The sequence below is a fragment of the Oncorhynchus gorbuscha genome, linkage group LG03 (assembly GCF_021184085.1).
Source record: "Oncorhynchus gorbuscha isolate QuinsamMale2020 ecotype Even-year linkage group LG03, OgorEven_v1.0, whole genome shotgun sequence".
NCBI lineage: Eukaryota > Metazoa > Chordata > Actinopteri > Salmoniformes > Salmonidae > Oncorhynchus > Oncorhynchus gorbuscha.
The window spans coordinates 98,309,520-98,332,172 of record NC_060175.1 but is presented as its reverse complement, the minus strand read 5'-3'; the positions used below and the strand labels follow the sequence as shown (position 1 = coordinate 98,332,172).

The window sequence follows — 22,653 nt, the reverse complement described above, 5'->3', positions numbered from 1 at the left end:
AAAGAAAGACTGAAAGAATGATAGAAAGAAAAAATGAAAGAATGAGGGACTTGTGTACCAGAATGGGCTGGAATGGAATTAATTGAAGAGATCAATGACTTGGAGGTGGAGGAAGAGGCTGCAGGAAGGATGAATGGAGGTGGAGGTGGAGGAAGAGGCTGCAGGAGGGATGATTGGAGGTGGAGGAAGAGGCTGCAGGAAGGATGATTGGAGATAGAGGAAGAGGCTGCAGGATGGATGATTGGAGGTGGAGGAAGAGGCTGCAGGAAGGATGATTTGAGGTAGAGGTGGAGGAAGAGGCTGCAGGAAGGATGATTGGAGGTGGAGGTGGAGGAAGAAGCTGCAGGAAGGATGAATGGAGGTGGGGAAGAGGCTGCAGGAAGGATGATTGGAGGTAGAGGAAGAGGCTGCAGGATGGATGATTGGAGGTGGGGAAGAGGCTGCAGGAAGGATGATTGGAGGTGGAGGAAGAGGCTACAGGAAGGATGAATGGAGGTAGAGGAAGAGGCTGCAGGAAGGATGATTGGAGGTAGAGGAAGAGGCTACATGATGGATGATTGGAGGTGGAGGTGGAGGAAGAGGCTGCAGGAAAGATGATTGGAGGTGGAGGAAGAGGCTGCAGGAAGGATGAATGGAGGTGGAGGAAGAGGCTGCAGGAAGGATGATTGGAGGTAGAGGAAGAGGCTGCAGGATGGATGATTGGAGGTGGGGGAAGAGGCTGCAGGAAGGATGAATGGAGGTAGAGGAAGAGGCTGCAGGAAGGATGATTGGAGGTAGAGGAAGAGGCTGCAGGAAGGATGAATGGAGGTAGAGGAAGAGGCTGCAGGAAGGATGATTGGAGGTAGAGGAAGAGGCTACATGATGGATGATTGGAGGTGGAGGTGGAGGAAGAGGCTGCAGGAAAGATGATTGGAGGTGGAGGAAGAGGCTGCAGGAAGGATGAATGGAGGTGGAGGAAGAGGCTGCAGGAAGGATGATTGGAGATAGAGGAAGAGGCTGCAGGATGGATGATTGGAGGTGGGGGAAGAGGCTGCAGGAAGGATGATTGGAGGTGGGGGAAGAGGCTGCAGGAAGGATGAATGGAGGTGGAGGTGGAGGAAGAGGCTGTAGGAAGGATGATTGGAGGTGGAGGAAGAGGCTGCAGGAAGGATGATTGGAGATAGAGGAAGAGGCTGCAGGATGGATGATTGGAGGTGGGGGAAGAGGCTGCAGGAAGGATGTTAATGACATTATAAGTCATTGTTTCCAACACTTCATTCCTGAGGCGTAAACTGATCTGGGGGCAGGGCCAGGATAAATCTGCCAAGGTGTGGCTGGCCGCCGAGTTTGTTTCTGTTGCTGCCTCAGTCGGCTAGCTGCAGCCTAAACAAAAAAAAGCCAAAAAGCCTTTAACTCCAGTCTAAACTGAGCCAACCCATGCTTTCTAATCAGTCTAAACTGAGCCAACCCATGCGTTCTAATCAGTCTAAACTGAGCCAACCTTGCTTTCTAATCAGTCTAAACTGAGCCAACCCATGCTTTCTAATCAGTCTAAACTGAGCCAACCCATGCTTTCTATTCAGTCTAAACTGAGCCAGCCCATGCTTTCTAATCAGTCTAAACTGAGCCAACCTTGCTTTCTAATCAGTCTAAACTGAGCCAACCCATGCTTTCTAGTCAGTCTAAACTGAGCCAACCCATGCTTTCTAATCAGTCTAAACTGAGCGAACCCATGCATTCTAATCAGTCTAAACTGAGCCAACCTTGCTTTCTAATCAGTCTAAACTGAGCCAACCTTGCTTTCTAATCAGTCTAAACTGAGCCAACCCATGCTTTCTAATCAGTCTAAACTGAGCCAACCCATGCTTTCTAATCAGTCTAAACTGAGCCAACTCATGCTTTCTAATCAGTCTAAACTGAGCCAACCCAAGCTTTCTAATCAGTCTAAACTGAGCCAACCGTGCCTTCTAATCAGTCTAAACTGAGCCAAACTTGCTTTCTAATCAGTCTAAACTGAGCCAACCTTGCTTTCTAATCAGTCAAAATTGAACTCCCTTACTTTCTAATTAGTCTAAACTGAGCCAACCTTGCTTTCTAATCAGTCAAAATTGAACTCCCTTACTTTCTAATTAGTCTAAACTGAGCCAACCTTGCTTTCTAATCAGTCAAAATTGAACTCCCTTACTTTCTAATCAGTCTAAACTGAGCCAACCCATGCGTTCTAATCAGTCTAAACTGAGCCAACCTTGCTTTCTAATCAGTCTAAACTGAGCCAACCCATGCTTTCTATTCAGTCTAAACTGAGCCAACCCATGCTTTCTATTCAGTCTAAACTGAGCCAACCCATGCTTTCTAATCGTCTAAACTGAGCCAACCCATGCTTTCTAATCAGTCTAAACTGAGCCAACCTTGCTTTCTAATCAGTCTAAACTGAGCCAACCCATGCTTTCTAGTCAGTCTAAACTGAGCCAACCCATGCTTTCTAATCAGTCTAAACTGAGCGAACCCATGCTTTCTAATCAGTCTAAACTGAGCCAACCTTGCTTTCTAATCAGTCTAAACTGAGACAACCTTGCTTTCTAATCAGTCTAAACTGAGCCAACCCATGCTTTCTAATCAGTCTAAACTGAGCCAACCCATGCTTTCTAATCAGTCTAAACTGAGCCAACCCATGCTTTCTAATCAGTCTAAACTGAGCCAACCTAAGCTTTCTAATCAGTCTAAACTGAGCCAACCGTGCCTTCTAATCAGTCTAAACTGAGCCAAACTTGCTTTCTAATCAGTCTAAACTGAGCCAACCTTGCTTTCTAATCAGTCAAAATTGAACTACCTTACTTTCTAATTAGTCTCAACTGAGCCAACCTTGCTATCAGTGTAAATTCCAACTATTTGCTCACTAGTTCCAGTGTGTGTTCAGTGACTCCTGGCAGACTGAGGGGAAGAGTGTCCTGAGACTGGGATTTGATCTCTGATCCCCTGGGTGAGCCACCAACAGCACAATACCACCCTTCTGTCTCTAGCTCTCACCTCTAACCCCCCTCCCCTCTCTCTCTCTCCCCCTAACCCCCTTCTCTCTCTCTCCCCCCTAACCCCCTTCTAACTCTCTCAGTCTCTCTCTCTCTCTCTCTTTCTCTGTCTCTCTCCTCTTTCTCTGTCTCTCTTCTAACCCTCTCTAACTCTCTCAGTCTCTCTTTCTCTGTCTCTGTCTCACTCCTCTAACCCCCTTCTAACTCTCCCCCTTCTAACTCTCTCAGTCTCTCTCTCTTTCTCTGTCTCTCTCCTCTAACCCCCTTCTAACTCTCTCAGTCTCTCTCTCTTTCTCTGTCTCTCTCCTCTAACCCCCTTCTAACTCTCTCAGTCTCTCTCTTTCTCTGTCTCTCTCCTCTAACCCCCTTCTAACTCTCTCAGTCTCTCTCTCTTTCTCTGTCTCTCTCCTCTAACCCCCTTCTAACTCTCTCAGTCTCTCTCTCTTTCTCTGTCTCTCTCCTCTAACCCCCTTCTAACTCTCTCAGTCTCTCTCTCTTTCTCTGTCTCTCTCCTCTAACCCCCTTCTAACTCTCTCAGTCTCTCTCTCTCTTTCTCTGTCTCTCTCCTCTAACCCCCTTCTAACTCTCTCAGTCTCTCTCTCTTTCTCTGTCTCTCTCCTCTAACCCCCTTCTAACTCTCTCAGTCTCTCTCTCTTTCTCTGTCTCTCTCCTCTAACCCCCTTCTAACTCTCTCAGTCTCTCTCTCTTTCTCTGTCTCTCTCCTCTAACCCCCTTCTAACTCTCTCAGTCTCTCTCTTTCTCTGTCTTTCCTCTAACCCCCTTCTAACTCTCTCAGTCTCTCTCTCTTTCTCTGTCTCTCCCCTTCTAACTCTCTCAGTCTCTCTCTCTTTCTCTGTCTCTCTCCTCTAACCCCCTTCTAACTCTCTCAGTCTCTCTCTCTTTCTCTGTCTCTCTCCTCTAACCCCTTCTAACTCTCTCAGTCTCTCTCTCTTTCTCTGTCTCTCTCCTCTAACCCCCTTCTAACTCTCTCAGTCTCTCTCTCTTTCTCTGTCTCTCTCCTCTAACCCCCTTCTAACTCTCTCAGTCTCTCTCTCTTTCTCTGTCTCTCTCCTCTAACCCCCTTCTAACTCTCTCAGTCTCTCTCTCTTTCTCTGTCTCTCTCCTCTAACCCCCTTCTAACTCTCTCAGTCTCTCTCTCTTTCTCTGTCTCTCTCCTCTAACCCCCTTCTAACTCTCTCAGTCTCTCTCTCTTTCTCTGTCTCTCTCCTCTAACCCCCTTCTAACTCTCTCAGTCTCTCTCACGTTCTTTCTCTGTCTCTCTCCTCTAACCCCCTTCTAACTCTCTCAGTCTCTCTCTCTTTCTCTGTCTCTCTCCTCTAACCCCCTTCTAACTCTCTCAGTCTCTCTCTCTCATCTGTCTCTTCCTCTAACCCCCTTCTAACTCTCTCAGTCTCTCTCTCTTTCTCTGTCTCTCTCCTCTAACCCCCTTCTAACTCTCTCAGTCTCTCTCTCTTTCTCTGTCTCTCTCCTCTAACCCCTGTCTAACTGCAACTTCCCACTGGTCACAGACGTCAGTTCAATCTCCCTTCTCTTTGTTGATGTCACACTAACCCATTTCCCAATTCTCTCTCCTTATGTTGATACTGGACACACTAGTCTATGTTTCCCAATTCCCTTATGTTGATGACACACTACCCTCCCAATTCCCTTATGTTGATGACACACTACCCTCCCAATTCCCTTATGTTGATGACACACTACCCTCCCAATTCCCTTATGTTGATGACACACTACCCTCCCAATTCCCTTATGTTGATGACACACTACCCTCCCCAATTCCCTTACGTTGATGTCCTTTGACATCCAATACGTTTTCTACATTTCTAACTATACACTTGGAGTACAAGTCCTACATCTAATACTTGTTTTGGGAAAAAAATAATATCTTAAATCTAGAATGGGAATAAATGACCAAAAACTGCCCAATAAAACATAACAAGTATTTTGTTGGGTCAGTGTATAGCATGATACAAGATATGGATAGGTAGTACATGTATACTGCTGACAACTAGAGTGGATAGTAGCCTGTACTAGAGTTATAACTGAGGAGGCATGGATTTCACACAGGAATATGCATCTTTCCATATGTTACAAAACGTAGCACAGCTGTGGTGATTCATAGTCGCAGGTCAAAGTTCAGAACAAGTGCTTTGTTGGATCGATAGGGCAATTAAGTCCATCTCCAATCGGATTCATCTTGTGCGAGATTAACCCAGGCAGTGAGCAGGCAGACATCGCAGTGAGCAGGCAGACATCGCAGTGAGCAGGCAGACATCGCAGTGTGCAGGCAGACATCGCAGTGAGCAGGCAGACATCGCAGTGTGCAGGCAGACATCGCAGTGAGCAGGCAGACATCGCAGTGAGCAGGCAGACATCGCAGTGAGCAGGCAGACATCGCAGTGAGCAGGCAGACATCGCAGTGAGTCAGTAGACTAAACAAAGCAAAGATCACAGATGTTTACTGATTGATATCTCTGCCCTGCCCTCTCTCTCCACACGAGAGACACCACACAGTTCCCACACTGGCCAAAAGTAAACAGCCACACATTCAATGTTTCTGAGGAAATGCTGCTTTCCTTTTTGATTTTATATAAAAAGGGGAGGGTATGCTTCATCGTGTCTCTGTAAGATATACTATAAGATATATACAGTAAGATTAAATGAATGTTAATGGAGCAACAGTGTCAGTCTACTCCAACTCTTTGCATGTAGGCCTATGCCTTCTTGGCACTTTAGCTAGGCAGAAGGGTCTTAGCTTAGCTTCAAGGGTCCAGACTCACCCTTTCCTTGGACAGGACTGCCACGAAGTGTGAAGTACTACAGTTGCAGACCCTTTGGGTGCTGGGCAGTCAACAAGAATGACAAGAATGATATCTACTTCATGAGCCCTACACGAGACTGCCACAACAACGGCTGATAGAAGTGAAGCTCTAGGAAGAGAAGAGCAAACAGAGGTAGTAGGAGGCATGAGGGCTCCGACCATACGCAGTAGAGAACTCTAGTCGTCATTTGACTTGGCAGCATGGGGCAAGAGTCCCAGCTGATGCCCTCCACAGACAGAATACCTCCCAGAGCCCATGGGAGCTGCCCTTCGACATGACTGCAGCTAAGCTCGCATGACCCCTCTTCAGTATTTCCTTCCCCCAATGATCTTGTCCAATTTATCGCGAAAAATACCCTGACATTTTTTTATCCAGGCAAGTCGGTTAAGAACAAATTCTTATTTACAATGACGGCCAAAGGAACAGTGGGTTAACTGCCTGGTTCAGGGGCAGAACAACAGTTTTTTACCTTGTCAGCTCTGGGATTTGATTCAGCCCAATGCTCTAACCACTAGGCTACCTGCCGCCTCTACCCTCTAAACACTAGGCTACGCTGCCGCCTCTACCCTCTAACCACTAGGCTACCTGCCGCCCCTGACAAGGGCAAACGTTTTTGAAATGTGGTTTGATTGAATTATACTATGTTGTAAATGTGCGGTGATTGGTTGAAATTGCTAAGCTTTTTCTTGTAATGTGGCAATGGGTCCGTTTTATATGATAATATTGCGATGATTTGACTGTTTAATTCATTTAGATTACATTACATTTTCATTTAAGTCATTTAGCAGACGCTCTTATCCAGAGCGACTTACAAATTGGTGCATTCACCTTATGACATCCAGTGGGACAGTCACTTAACAATAGTGCATCTAAAACTTGTGGGTGGGGTGAGTGGTGTTGTGTAACCTATCCTAGGTATTCCTTAAAGAGGTGGGGTTTCAGGTGTCTCCGGAAGGTGGTGAAATTTGCAAGCTCTCTAATAATCTGTGTGTGTGTGTGTGTGTGTGTGTGTGTGTGTGTGTGTGTGTGTGTGTGTGTGCGTGCGTGCGTGCGTGCGTGCGTGCGTGCGTGCGTGCGTGCGTGCGTGTGTGTGTGTGTGTGTGTGTGCGTGCGTCTGTGCGTCTCTGTGTGTGTGTGTGTGTGTGTGTGTGTGTGTGTGTGTGTGTGTGTGTGTGTGTGTGTGTGTGTGTGTGTGTGTGTGTGTGTGTGTGCGTGCGTGCGTGCGTGCGTGCGTGCGTGCGTGCGTGCGTGCGTGTGTGTGTAGTGCTGGTGGGGAGTGGCGAGCCCCCGTCACCGTGGGAGACAGGCAGGTGGGGATGGAAATGAGTAGGCAATGAGCTCTTGCTAATCTCCTCCAACAGAACACAAACACACACTTGCCTAAGCCCATCACACATCAAATGAAGCGGAATAGACCATTCCTATTCAAATGTTCCATTTTGTCTCAGTCAGGTATTTGGCTTTGTAAACATTAGATGATTAGATCAGGGATTAAAAAGACCTCACTGCGAAGCATCATATCTTAAACACTTTCACCAAAACAGAATGTACATTTCTTTACCTTTAAATGACTGTACTGTTTGACGGCATTTGTGATAGTGCTGCATAAACATAATAATCATTATATTTGCAGTCTGTATGCTGCAATGTGTGTGTGTGTGTGTATGTGTGTTTGTGGCTGCCTTCATTAGACAGCCATCTGCCCCTGTGAGAGCTGCTCTGAGAAACACTATTGGCTTATAAGCTGAAAGAGGTGAGAGGGTGATAGGGGTCATCATTTTTGGAGGGAGGTCATGTGACAAAGCGCTGTCACACAAAGAGGGTCTCCGGGCTGACGAATCACAAATCACCCGCATCCAGCCATGACATGCCAACAAAGCCCCACCTTTTCTCTCTCTCTCGCTCTCGCTCTCTCTCTCTCTCTCTCTCTCTCTCTCTCTCTCTCTCTCTCTCTCTCTCTCTCGCTCTCTCTCTCTCTCTCTCTCTCGCTCTCTTACTCAGACTCTCATTCTCCCGCTCTCTCTCACTCTCTTTCTCTTACTCTCTCTCTCACTCTCTTTCTCTCTCTCTCTCGCTCTCTCTCACTCTCTTTCTCTTACTCTCTCTCTCACTCTCTTTCTCTCTCTCTCGCTCTCTCTCTCTCTTGCTCTCTCTCACTCTCTTTCTCTTACTCTCTCTCTCTCTCTCTCTCTCTCTCTCTCGCTCACTCACTCACTCACTCACTCACTCACTCACTCGCTCTCTCTCTCGCTCTCTTTCTCTTACTCTCTCTCTTTCTCTTACTTGCTCTCTCTTTCTTTCTCTCCCTTAGCAATATGCTACCTTCTAAAACCAGCCGTTTTCCCATTACAAACCCACGCAGGATTGGACCACTAGCATCATCAAGTCATACCATTTACCAACACATCCTAATCTAAATGTTTCTGCATTGTCTTGCCTTCTTTCTTTTTGACAATTAGTCTGGAATTTCAGTTGAACTAGAGTATATGATTGTTCACTACAAGTTGTATTAGTATAGTATAGTCTTGTCTTACAATTGAGTCATTCATAGTGGGTGCTTAGGGCAGGGGGATGTGTCTGCGTGCCAGTGTGTGCCAATGACAAGACAGTGCCTGTAAATGGGCCACTCCTTGACGAGAGAGAGAGAGCTGCATACCGGACGTGCTACTACTGTACCACCGCGGCTCGCCAAACACTGTGTCTATCTTTATCTACACACACGCACATACACACACACACACACACACAGACGTGCGAGAACGCCGGCCCCTCGTTTTTAGCCTCGTGATATACTGCGATAGGCCACGAGTCAAAACAAACAGCATCCACTCCAAAGAGGGGGGTGATTGTCGACTGGAAGAAAACAGAAATAGACTTGGATGTTTATCGTGCACACAAAAATACTTGATGAGACTTTCCTGTCTGGCTTAACACTAATATTATTATAGGGCATTCCATTCAGAACCAAGTACTGTTGGTTATCAATGCTTTTGGTTTGACTTAGATTTTCATGTCGGGCATATACATGCTTCATTACACCAACAATAACACTACATCAGATGTTCATTGATTGGCTGATGGCTGTAGAAGCTCTGAGGCAATTGGACAAGGCGGTGGTTTGTATGGCAGAGCAATGTGTCTATGAATATTTCAAACCCCAAGTCATTCTGCTATCTCATTAAATAAGCAAGGAGGTCCTTGCTACCTACGGTAATCGGCCATCAATAGTAAATAGCTTGCAACAAAATAACGCCACATTATCGTTTGCATCAAAAGTGCTGGACTGATAAAAAAACACACCACTACTTTCACTTTGGGGAGAGGAGGGATACCGTGGAAATTAACATTTACAGGGACCTCCCCTGTATTCTCTCCCCTCCTTCTCCTCCTCCTCCTCTCCTCTCCTCCTCTCCTCCTCTCCTCCTCCCCCCCTCCTCCTCCCCCCCTCCTCCTCCCCCTCCCCCCTCCTCCTCCTCCCCCTCCCCCTCCCCTCTCCCCCTCCTCCTCCCCCTCTCCTCCTCCTCCTCCTCCTCCCCCCTCTCCTCCTCCTCCTCCCCCTCCTCCTCCTCCTCCTCTCCCCTCTCTCCCCCTCTTCCCCCTCTCCTCATCCTCCCCTCCTCCTCCTCTCCCCCTCTCCTCCTCCTCCCCCTCCTCTTCCCCTTCCATGTTTCCTTCCGACCGACACAGCACACCCGGCCCTGTTCACTGCACCCCAGTCACTCAGGCAGTCAGGTATATTAATGCACTGTCCAGCCCTCTTGGCCTCTGCCGCTTAAACACGTCCCCCCGGATATCCCCTTTCCGTGTGTGTGGAGGAGGGGTGGCAGACAGTGTGAGCTTCTAGAAAAGCTCACTGAGGAGCGAGGGGAGAATACTATAAAGACTCATGAAATCAAACTACCGACCAACAGAGAGAGCAGCCACAGTAATAACACCAAATCCCTGGGAGCTTAACATGATAATGTACTAATTATTATACTGTAACTTCTGTAGATAATGCTTCATGTGTCAGAACTACAGCCCTTTGTACTAAACCATATGAATACATAGTTGTGCAATCAAACAGAAAATGCAACAACAAACAAAAAATCTATTCGAAAAATAAACAAACGTAACCTAGATCCCTTCTAGATCCGTTGTTTTGTCAAGTCTATCCAACAAGCAGCCTTTTCACATAGACAGATGTCCTGTTTTGTTAGACTAACTTTAAAGCCGCAATATGTCACTTTTTGGGGGTGACCTGACCGAATTCACATAGAAATGTGAGTTATAGATCTGTCATTCTCATTGAAACCAAGACTAAAGGTTCTGTGTGGCTCAGTTGGTAGAGCACGGTGCTTGCAACTTCAGAGTTGTGGGTTCAATTCCCACGGGGGACCAGTATGAAGAAAATCTATGAACTCACTAGTGTAAGTCGCTCTGGGTACCAGTGTCCGGTAAATGTAAGAAGCGGTAGAGCTGTTCTACACTGAACAAAAATAGAAATGCATCAACTTCAAAGATTTAACTGAGTTACAGGTCATTAGGCCCTAATCTATGTATTTCACACGACTGGGAATACAGATGTGCATCTGTTGAAAAAAAGGTAGGTTTGTGGATCTGAAAACCAGTCAGTATCTGGTGTGAACACCATGTGCCTCATGCAGCATGACTGACCTTTGCATGGAGTTGAACAAGTTGTTGATTGTGGCCTGTGGAATGTTGTACCACTCATCTTCGATGGCTGTGTGAAGTTGCTGGATATTGGTGGGAACTGGAACATGCTGTCATACATGTAGATCCAGAGCATCCCGAACATGCTCTCTCATTCTATACTGAACAAAAATATAAACGCAACATGCAACAATTTCTAAAATTTGACTGAGTTACAATTAATATAAGTCAATGGAAATAAATGAGGCCCTAATCTATAGATTTCACATGACTGGGAATACTGATACGCATCTGTTGGTCACAGATACTGGATCAGAAATCCAGTCAGTATCTGGTGTGACCACCATTTGCCTGATGCAGCTTGACAAATCTCCTTCTCATAGAGTTGATCAGGCTGTTGATTGTGGCCTGTGGAATGCTGTCCTCCTACTCTCCAATGGCTGTGTGAAGTTGCTGGATATTGGCAGGAACTGGAACAAGCTGTCATACACGTCGATCCAGAGCATCCCAAACATGCTCAATGGGTGACATGTCTGGTGATTATGCAGGCTATGGAAGAACTAGGACATTTTCAGCTTCCAGGAATTGTGTACAGATCCTTGTGACATGGGGCTGAGCATTATCATGCTGAAACATGAGGTTATGGCAGTGGATGAAGGGCACGACAATGGGCCTCGGGATCTCATCATGGTGTATCTCTGTGCATTCAAACTGCCATCGATAAAATGCAAATGTGTTTGTTGTCCGTAGCTCATGCCTGCCCATACCATAACCCCATCGCCACCATGGGGCACTCTGTTCACAACGTTAACGTCAGCAAACCGCTCGCCCACACAACGCCACACACACTGTCTGTGACTGCCTGTTACGCGAATGCAGTAAGCCAAGGTAAGTTGCTAGCTAGCATTAAACATATCTTATAAAAAACAATCAATCATAATCACTAGTTAACTACACATGGTTGATGATATTACTAGATATTATCTAGCGTGTCCTGTGTTGCATATAATCTGACTGAGCATACAAGTATTTAAGTATCTGACTGAGCGGTGGTAGGCAGAAGCAGGCGCGTAAATATTCATTAAAACAGCACTTTTGTGCGTTTTGCCAGCAGCTCTTCGTTGTGCGTCAAGCATTGCGCTGTTTATGACTTCAAGCCTATCAACTCCTGAGATGAGGCTGGTGTAACCGAAGTGAAATGGCTAGCTAGTTAGCACGAGCTAATAGCGTTTCAAATGTCACTCGCTCTGAGCCTTCTAGTAATTGTTCCCCTTGCTCTGCATGAGTAATGCTGCTTCGATGGTGGCTGTTGTCGTTGTGTTGCTGGTTCGAGCCCAGGGAGGAGCGAGGAGAGGGACGGAAGCTATACTGTTACACTGGCAATACTAAAGTGCCTATAAGAACATCCAATAGTCAAAGGTTAATGAAATACAAATGGTTTAGAGGGAAATAGTCCTATAATTCCTATAATAAATATAACCTAAAACTTCTTACCTGGGAATATTGACTCATGTTAAAAGGAACCACCAGCTTTCATATGTACCTATGTTCTGAGCAAGGAACTGAAACGTTAGCTTTCTTACATAGCACATATTGCACTTTTACTTTCTTCAACACTTTGTTTTTGCATTATTTAAACCAAATTGAACATGTTTCATTATTTGTGGCTAAATGGATTTTATTGATGTATTATATTAAGTTAAAATAAGTGTTCATTCAGTATTGTTGTAATTGTCATTATTACAAATATTATTTTTTTTAATCGGCCAATTAATTGGTATCGTTTTTTTGGGTCCTCCAATAATCGGTAACGGTGTTGAAAAATCGTAATCGGTCCACCTCTACTGCATACAGCTTCGCTAAACACAATAATTAAACAATCATGCAACAAGACATTCATTGACGAGACGTTCATTGACGAGACGTTCATTGCACAACTACCCTGTGTGATAGATACATAGATATACATAGACAGAACTGATATGAGGTCAGACGAGAAGACAGGCATCTCTGTGTCTCTTCTAGTTGTGTAGCGGAGGTGAATGAGTGATGGTGTCTTCAGCCGCCCTTGACAGGGGAAGACACGGCTGTCAATATCCCATTGATCCCTCAGAACCGTCAAGTTGATCTAACAAGGCAGGGCTCACTGTACCCAGACAGCACAGACTAGTCACAGTCTGCCTGTGCAGAGATAGAGATTGGATTGGCGCCGGACTCATTTAGCTAAACCCTAAGTGAATTAATGGCTTCCTTTCTCTTGGACCATGCTTCTGGAGAATATGATCATTTTCTCTGCCATGCACAGACACAAGCACAGGAATCATTGGATGATTCCTCAGCAATCATAACAACCCTCATGACAATACAAAGCAAAAAAAGTCCTTCTTAAATCATTCCACATCATCACCACTACCTCAAAATTATCAGTCCATCGCTGTAATTGAGAGTATTTTAATTCAGCTGCAGTTGCTGCATTTTCACAACTGTAAAACCCCCTGAAAGCAGTGAGGTATATTCTCTCTGTGGCCATTGATATGCATGGCTACTAGCTGTTGTACTGTCCGCAGCGAGGGTATGGCTCTCTGTCAGAAGGCCTATGCCTTGAATATGAAACAGGACATGGCCTCTATTCACTCAGGGAGTTCACTTCCTACCCCCCCCTCCTCCAACAAGCGACCCCTTCAGCTGGAGGCCAGATATCCCAAGGTGCACTGGGACATTTTTGGGCAGTGGAAGGGAAGTTTCAGCCCCTGCGAAATGGGGTCTGGAGCCCAGCCACGCTTTGGGAGCAGTACTTTTGAAAACAACGAGGCCCCCAGACCTTGCTAAAGGGCTGACTCTGCAGAGTGAGTGAGTGAGAGAGAGAGAGAGAGAGAGAGAGAGAGAGAGAGAGAGAGAGAGAGAGAGAGAGAGAGAGAGAGAGAGAGAGAGAGAGAGAGAGAGAGAGAGAGAGAAAGTGGGGGGGGCTGCCTGCTGCCTAGCTTGCACTGTACAAAATGGCATCTTTCTTCTACTTTCTCCACCCTTTTGAGGCTACAAACTCGGACTAGTTTTAGGGTTCTGACATTTTCAAACTAAATTGCAACTGGAGACGAAAAGCATCCTCATAAACGTCCTTCAGATGACAGATTGAAACATCGAACACACCACCTCCTTCACAGCCTCTCTCCTCAGTTAACAACTGCTCTATGTCTCTAAAAGCCTTACTCGCCACCCCGGAGTGAGAATGAAACACAGAGGGAAAACAAAAGAAAGAAAGCGAGGTAAGAGCCTGAGCAGTGGAGGATTGATTTAAACAGCGCTGGGCAGGTGTGGGTACATGCTTCATTCATGCCCATTCGGGAGGGTTGGCTTGTGTTATGGGCTTGCCCCCCCCCCCCCTCTCTCTCTCAGGGAGTGGCGGGTCTGGAATGCAACGTCTGTCGAAACTCTCTTGCTCCCAGCCTAGACTAACTACTAGTCTTGTCTGCTGGCTTCCCCAATGTGGCTTCTGTCAAAACCCCAAACCGTGTCTGAAAGCCCTTCCACGCCAGCCAGCTACAGTAAAGGACCAGGCAGAGACAACCATTGACAGCGTTGTTCAAGTTAGTCTCTGAGTCTGAAGGTTTTTATATTTCCCTTTTCTCAGCTTACACAACCTAAAGCCGGTGCTGCTGTTTCAAAACATGGTCGTTGGTGGAAACCTAAACTGCTTGTGCATAAACCAAGCCCCAACTGGAGGCTGGAAATGTACTCTGTCCCCTTCTCTCTCTCTCATTCATATCTCCTCCCAACAGATGGGGCGTGTATAAATCACACCGTCTTGAGGTGAAATAAAACCTAGCGCGCTACTAAATCTGCGGCTGCCATCCGTATCAAAACCTCCTGATGTGGAAAGCCACTGATTATGTTTGCGACCCACATGTGTACCAGCCAGAAACCAGCATTGGCATGTTGAACTGAAGAGACTGAGCCACCTGCTCCACACCCTACTGGTAACCTTTGAAACCATTCAATAGTTCCCTGTACTAACTCACTTGTTCATTCACTGTTGTTTGCACTCCCACAGTCGACACCTGCGCTCTCACGTCTCAGATTCAAACGGATAATGCACTTTTACTGCAAATTCCAATACAGACTTTTATTGGTGGAAGTATGCTGCAATAAGGAAGGAATGATGCAAAGAGTGTGTGTGTGTGTGTGTGTGTGTGTGTGTGTGTGTGTGTGTGTGTGTGTGTGTGTGTGTGTGTGTGTGTGTGTGTGTGTGTGTGTGTGTGTGTGTGTGTGTGTGTGTGTGTGTGTGTGTGTGTGTGTGTGTGTGTGTGTGTGTGTAATGCACAGACTGCTTCTATCAAGCACAGGGCCCATGACCTCATAGAAGCAAAGAGTCTTGGAGAACAGGAAGTCCTTCAAGCTCACTTCCTATGTCTGACTGTGAGACGGCTGCTAGCTACATTCACAAACCTCCACAAAACCACCTGTTCCCCTCACCAACAAAACACAGTAGTGACATGCTCTCGATATGTCGTCAAGCACCACTCCGGTCTTTCTCTTCTGTGAAAGACATCTATCTCAAGGTAACACCCCAGGTAACACCCCAGGTGACACCCCAGGTAACACCCCAGGTAACACCCCAGGTAACACCCCAGGTGACACCCCAGGTAACACCCCAGGTGACACCCCAGGTAACACCCCAGGTATCACCCCAGGTAACACCCGAGGTAATAACCCCAGGTAACACCCCAGGTAACACCCCAGGTAACACCCCAGGTGACACCCCAGGTAACACCCGAGGTAACACCCCAGGTAACACCCCAGGTGACACCCCAGGTAACACCCCAGGTAACACCCCAGGTAACACCCCAGGTGAAATGTGTTGCTGAAGAGAGACTTGTAGGCTACTATAGCGAGAGAAGTTTAGCAATATGATCATAATTCTGCAAATATGATGTCCGTAGCATTGCCTTCACCAAGCCCCTCCTTTAAAAAAAACAAAGGGAAATAAACAAAAATCCTAAATAAAGAGTGGATTTAAACTAGGCTTGGGAGAGTGAATATATTAACCATTACTAACACACAGGGGTCTTTTGAGCCCATATAAAAATAGAAGAGGCCTTTAAATTCCTTTAGGTCGCTCCACTCAAACCTAAATACAGGGGCAAGAGCACGTGCATGACAAGGCTCTGGCCCTGTTGACACACTGGCAAACAGAAGGGTAAAGGCTGTGCTAGAGAACTGTGAGAGTCCTGTTGGTAAACACTTCCACTTTGTTTGTATGGCCCACCGAAAAGTCTCCTAACATAATCACCCACTCTCCTTTCACCCTCCTTTCATGCCAAGAGGGGCAACGGAGTATGTCATTGGGGGGAAGGGAATAACGTGTGTGTGTGTGTGTGTGTGTGTGTGTGTGTGTGTGTGTGTGTGTGTGTGTGTGTGTGTGTGTGTGTGTGTGTGTGTGTGTGTGTGTGTGTGTGTGTGTGTGTGTGTGTGTGTGTGTGTGTGTGTGTGTGTGTGTGTGAATGCTCTCCTTTGTTGGGATCATATTATGTTTCCACCACAATACTCCTGTCCCTGCTTTATCAACTCTATTCATGTGTAACAGTTCATGCAAATGGCCATGCTTGCCTTTCATTTGTGGAGGGGGCTCTTTTATCTGTCTTAGTTGGAGGAAGAGTGGAGGGGCTCTTTTATCTGTCTTAGTTGGAGGAAGAGTGGAGGAGGGGGCTCTTTTATCAGTCTTAGTTGGAGGAAGAGTGGGGGAGGGGGCTCTTTTATCTGTCTTAGTTGGAGGAAGAGTGGAGGAGGGGGCTCTTTTATCTGTTTTAGTTGGAGGAAGAGTGGAGGAGGGGCTCTTTTATCAGTTGTAGTTGGAGGAAGAGTGGAGGGAGGGGCTCTTTTATAAAGTCTTAGTTGGAGAAAGAGTGGAGGAGGGGCTCTTTTATGAGTCTTAGTTGGAGTAAGAGTGGAGGAGGGGGCTCTTTTATCTGTCTTAGTTGGAGGAAGAGTGGAGGAGGGGGCTCTTTTATTAGTCTTAGTTGGAGGAAGAGTGGAGGAAGGGGCTCTTTTATCTGTCTTAGTTGGAGGAAGAGTGGGGGAGGGGGCTCTTTATCAGTCTTAGTTGGAGGAAGAGTGGAGGAGGGGGCTCTTTTATCTGTCTTAGTTGGAGGAAGAGTGGAGGAGGGGGCTCTTTTATCTGTTTTAGTTGGAGGAAGAGTGGAGGAGGGGGCTCTTTTATCAGTTGTAGTTGGAGGAAGAGTGGAGGAGGGGGCTCTTTTATAAAGTCTTAGTTGGAGGAAGAGTGGAGGAGGGGGCTCTTTTATCAGTCTTAGTTGGAGGAAGAGTGGAGGAAGGGGCTCTTTTATCAGTCTTAGTTGGAGGAAGAGTGGAGGTGGGGGCTCTTTTATCAGTCTTAGTTGGAGGAAGAGTGGAGGAGGGGCTCTTTTATCAGTCTTAGTTGGAGGAAGAGTGGAGGAGGGGCTCTTTTATAAAGTCTTAGTTGGAGGAAGAGTGGGGGAGGGGGCTCTTTTATCAGTCTTAGTTGGAGGAAGAGTGGAGGAGGGGGCTCTTTTATCAGTCTTAGTTGGAGGAAGAGTGGAGGGGGGGGCTCTTTTATCAGTCTTAGTTGGAGGAAGAGTGGAGGAGGGGGTGGACTGATCCCCCCTCTGCTTGCCTGCCTGCCCTCCCCAAAGCACAGACCTAATCCCTCCATAGGATTTAGATTCAGGGCTCTCTGTCTGCTGTAGTAGCAGCGCTAGGCTATGGCCTAGACACCAATGTAAAAGTCAGGGTTAGGCCACCAGAGGCCCCCATGCTGTTCATAAAGCTCAATTACCCTCAAAAAAGTCAGCTTGGGGGGCATACAGGAGAGGCCACACTGAGCCCCTTTTGCATGTTTGATAAACTCCCCTCCACATCATTTAGGGCTCATCTGATGGCCTGCCATGGAGAAACACTGCATTTGATTTAAAAAAAAAAGGTAATATTTGAATCCTGTTCCAAATCACAGAGAAACCATGGCTATGTCAGACAGTGCTAAAACCCACAGCAAGCAATACATCGATGGCAGAAAAACTCCCCCAAAAACTCCCCTCGCTATGTGGGGTGGCCAGTCCTCTTCTGGCTGTGCCGGGTGGAGATTATAACAGAACATGGCCAAGATGTTCAAATGTTCATAAATGACCAGCAGGGTCAAATAATCATAATCACAGTAGTTGTCGAGGGTGCAGCAAGTCAGCACTTCAGGAGTACATGTCAGTTGGCTTTTCATAGCCTATCATTAAGAGTATCTCTACCTCTCCTGCTGTCTCTAGAGAGTTGAAAACCGCAGGTCTGGGACAGGTAGCACGTCCGGTGAACAGGTCAGGATTCCATAGCCGCAGGCTGTTGCACAGGACTGTTCTTTATCTGATACCACTAGCATATACCAGGCTAACCCATTGCCACAAACACAGACATGAAAAGGGTAGTAGTAGCCTACTGGTTATTCAGTTGAAAAAGTAGCCGTCTGCTACTGTAATGGCCTGTCGAGGCAGACAACTGACATATCTGCGTGCTCTAATAAATCCAGCCGCGCCAACCACCCTCATGGGAGCTCCACGCCACTACCCACGGATGAACCCCTCGTTAATGGCACAGTGACACATCCACCTTGAAGGACCTGTTTCTCAAACACAGCCAGTAAGCCACAATACACAGCAAAGTGCGGAATGAGCGAGCGGCAGCCCACACCGCGTGACCTGGGGGGATGTGTGCAGACCTGGGGGGAGGGGGATGCGTGCAGGACAGAGGGGAGTTTAAACTATACACCTACAAACAGTGTTTTGCAACTTTAGAAATTATTACATGATTTCCTCGACCTTATACGTCACATGGGTTTCGATAGTTGTCGTAACACCATCATTGGGCCATTTGTTGGTAAATGGGATTGTATGTACAGTTAGGCCAATATCATTGAGCCGTTGACACCCGCAGAAGTGTTTCACGGGCACATAATGGTTGTATTGCCACCAGAGCCGTTTAGCTGTTCTTGGTGGACAATTAGTAACAATATGTGGAGAGTAACCCAATCTTGGAAGGACTCGCCTCCAGTGTAAACTAGCCCATGGCTGGGACAAGTCATTGCGCCAATAGTCTATTCTGTTCTCGAGATACGAATCTTTGACTCTTAGTCCGAGATAATAGTGTATTTGCAAGAAGACAAAACAAAACGCAAGTAAAATAAAAGAGGAAAAACGCTCAATACAGAGTGTTTTTGTGACAGCAGTGTAACAACTCGTATAGTGTAACAACACTTGCAACACTGTGTAACGTCATTATAACAAATTAGTTCAACTCACCCTGGATGCTTTCCTCTTATATTTGTTGGAGAAATCAAATTTCTCTTTAATCTCGTCCAAATGCTGCTCCAGGCGCGCCTTCTCTTTCCCCGTGTAATCCTGGTCCAAGAGGATGTATGCCCTCCAGTTGGCGGAGTCGAAGCCCCAGTGGCAAGTCCTGTTTTCCAACGATTTGTGACTGTGCACCACGAACTTATGGGTCGGGTACATGAGTCTGCAGTGCATGCACTGGATGCAGGCTGCGTTGGGGCTGGTGTACAGCTCCGGGACGAAGAGACCCTTGCACTTTCCGAAACACTCGTGGTATATTTTGAGGCTTTTCTCCGTGAACTCCAGCTCCAGTGAGCCCGTGAACTCTTTCTTGCAGTGCGGCGGGTAGGTGCCTCCGTAAATCAGGGCATTGCACAGGCGCTCCGCGTCCGTTTTGGTGATGAGTCCGCAGGAAGGCGCCGAGAAGGGGAGAATTCCCATGACTTTGAGGATCTCCAGCTGTTCTGCCGTGCACCTGGAGCAGTAGATGTGGAGGTCGTCGCACACCGAGTTGATCTGTTGAAGGGAGAAATCCCGCAGTACGGTGTTGAGGATCTGCGGCAGGCACAGCCGTTTCTCGCCGCCGACCACGAAACAGGAGACAGTCTCGGTCTCCAGGACCGTCTCGCACCTCTCAGTGGAGCGGTCGGAGGGGATGAAGAGTGGTCCCGGCATCACTGTCGGCGGCTGCATTGGAAGATGCAGCACGGGCTCGGGCTCTTTCCCATCCTTCTTGAACAGGAGGTCATGTGGCCATCGAGCAGAAAATGCCGCCGGTCCGCCGAGGGAGATCATAGAACTCAGATGAAACTGCTTGAGAGTTTGTTGCAGTCCTGGGTGAGGTTGGAAGCTTTGTCGAGTTACAGTCTCCATGTTTTCACTACGACTTTGAAAGCGAGAGTTCCTTTCAACTGGGGCAAACTAAAACAATTGAAAGCCACGATAGGTTCGGGTTCCTTGTAAATCCAAGGTCTCCGAGAATTAGCCAAGTGCAGAAAGCGCTTCATCAAACATCCACAAAAAAGTACCGAGCAGTGAGTTTCCAATTCCGTTGACTAGCCTACTAAGCGAATGGTGACACGGGCGAGTCTTCCCCTGCAGTACACTCCTGACAGTCCATATCTAAAACGCGTCCTTCTGAAACTCCTCCAAAAATGATTAATGCTTTTGAAGTTTCAGAAAAAGTATCGACCGATAAAGCAAAGCCTTCTCCCTCTATAAATCCGGTATAAAACACAGTAATAACCCGCGTGGAACCTCCTTTAAACTGTGGAATACTGCAGTATAGCCGCACGCATACACTCCGTCTGCCCCTGCTGTTCGATATGCCTGTGTACTGGAGATGGCTAGTCTGTGAGCTGGGTTGCGCTTGCTCACTCACTCGCCCCTCTCTCTCCCTCGCAGCCCCTATCTGTGTTTGTGTGTGTCTGGCTCAGTCATTGAATCCCAGCCAAAAATGTGACTGACTCCGCAGGCTGGCTCTTCCAGGAACAAGTCGTCACTCCCCCACTTTTCCTAGCAGCCTTGTAGAGTCGGAAAAAACACAAGGCTTAAGCGTGAATCAATTGGTTCACAGCTAAGAACGGCTGTAACCCACTGAGGTGTAATAAGAACGCTGTAACCGAAAGAGGATGGGTGGAGTTTGCATCAGACAGTCAAATTGTAACTTTGAGGGGAAATGCAAATTGTACGACTGACTGCGGTTTATTTATCAGGGTCATTTTTTTAGGCTGGTTTAAACTGTTAATGCGGAAACTAGGGGGGGGGAATCGATATCAGGGTCACATATTTTCAAGACATAGCAACATAGGACTAATAATTATTATTAATGAAATATCTGTAATAATTACAATAATCGTTATTATTATTATGACTTGTATTTATTATTATTATGTGGATGCATGCACCATTCCAATTCCATTCATTTACATTACATGTAAGTCATTTAGCAGACGCTCTTATCCAGAGCGACTTACAAATTGGTGCATTCACCTTATGACATCCAGTGGAACAGTCACTTTACAATAGTGCATCTAAATATTTTAAAGGCGGGGGGGGTGAGAAGGATTACTTATCATATCCTAGGTATTCCTTAAAGAGGTGGGGTTTCAGGTGTCTCCGGAAGGTGGTGATTTACGCATAGGCCCACCTATTTTACGCATAGGCCCACCTATTTTACGCATAGGCATAAAGTGACAGCTATAGTTGTGCCAATTAATTGCACAAGCACGGCTATACTTCACGAGCTGCCCTACAGTAGTAGCGCAGTCTATGAAGTGAAACAATTATGTTTGAGTCACTTTCCTCCGGGGTTTTGAGTATTAATTATAATGTGCAACATCAAGGGCATGAGATGAAATACGCACACTTCAAACTTATGAACAATTGAGCAGTGCAGTGGGTGTTAGGTTACGATCAAGTCCAGCTAATCATTCCTATTGTGGTGAAAATAATTGGAAAAAGTAAACAAATTGCAAACTGAATTTGCACTGTGCATTTAAAATGTACATTGTTACTGGTCTGTAATTAACTTTGTCAATTTGGCTATTTCTTCCATGAATGTAATTGAATGACTTAATACAGCCTGATACATTTGTGGAGAATAGACTAAAACAGCTTGATACATTTGTGGAGAATAGACTAAAACAGCCTAATACATTTGTGGAGAATAGACTAAAACAGCCTAATACATTTGTGGAGAATAGACTAAAACAGCCTAATACATTTGTGGAGAATAGACTAAAACAGCCTAATACATTTGTGGAGAATAGACTAAAACAGCCTAATACATTTGTGGAGAATAGACTAAAACAGCCTAATACATTTGTGGAGAATAGACTAAAACAGCCTAATACATTTGTGGAGAATAGACTAAAACAGCCTAATACATTTGTGGAGAATAGACTAAAACAGCCTAATACATTTGTGGAGAATAGACTAAAACAGCCTAATACATTTGTGGAGAATAGACTAAAACAGCCTAATACATTTGTGGAGAAACTAAAACAGCCTAATACATTTGTGGAGAATAGACTAAAACAGCCTAATACATTTGTGGAGAATAGACTAAAACAGCCTGATACATTTGTGGAGAATAGACCAAAACAGCCTGATACATTTGTGGAGAATAGAGTTCTACCTTTTTATTACAGGTCTTCATGCCCCCCCCCCCCCCCCCCCCCATGTGAAGTAGCCTAGGCAACATAATAATACATGACATATGAATGATATAAGCCTTCAACAGATTCATAAAACGAACTGTATGCCAGTCTACACCAGGCTCTGTTGTTGTTTGCTGTTATCTCCAATCAGAGGCGTCATGCGGATAGGTGGGATTTGTCCTGTTAAAAAAAATACTGCTAGCCACCTAGCAATTTTATGAAATTGGCTATAGCTAGCCCAGATAGGTTGCCAACCTCATTACTAGCTACCAATAAGCTATTTCAGCCTATAAGGGAAAGGAGGGTACCTAGTCAGTTGTACAACGGAATGCTTTCAACTGAAATGTGTCTTCCGCATTTAACCCAACTTCTCTTAATCAAGTTAGAGTAGCTTGCTTGTGTATTTTAGCTGGCGTGCCTGCTGACATTGGTTGGTAAACTTTAGAAAAGCAAGAAAAAGCCAAATGTACTGATTAAGACTCACATTCCTTTAAATATTTTACCCAGTTTGAGCAGAGATGCAGAGAAGCATATTGAGGTTATTTAAAAAAAGAAACATTTACATTTACATTTAAGTCATTTAGCAGACGCTCTTATCCAGAGCCCCAGTCAGGAGGACACACACAGCTCAAGAGGTATGCTTAGA

The 22,653-nt window shown here is 46.1% G+C and overlaps 1 protein-coding gene across 1 annotated transcript in view; it reads right to left on the bottom strand.

Annotated features, from left to right (window-relative positions):
* Positions 1-20,331, bottom strand: part of LOC124032351 (ski oncogene-like) — a 103,600-nt gene extending 83,269 nt beyond the window's left edge. The window contains exon 1 of the mRNA XM_046344689.1: positions 18,817-20,331. Within this exon, the coding sequence (XP_046200645.1) occupies positions 18,817-19,719 (903 nt within the window). The 5' untranslated portion in view covers positions 19,720-20,331. The remainder of the gene's footprint in view (positions 1-18,816) is intronic.
* Between the last annotated feature and the right edge of the window lie 2,322 nt (positions 20,332-22,653).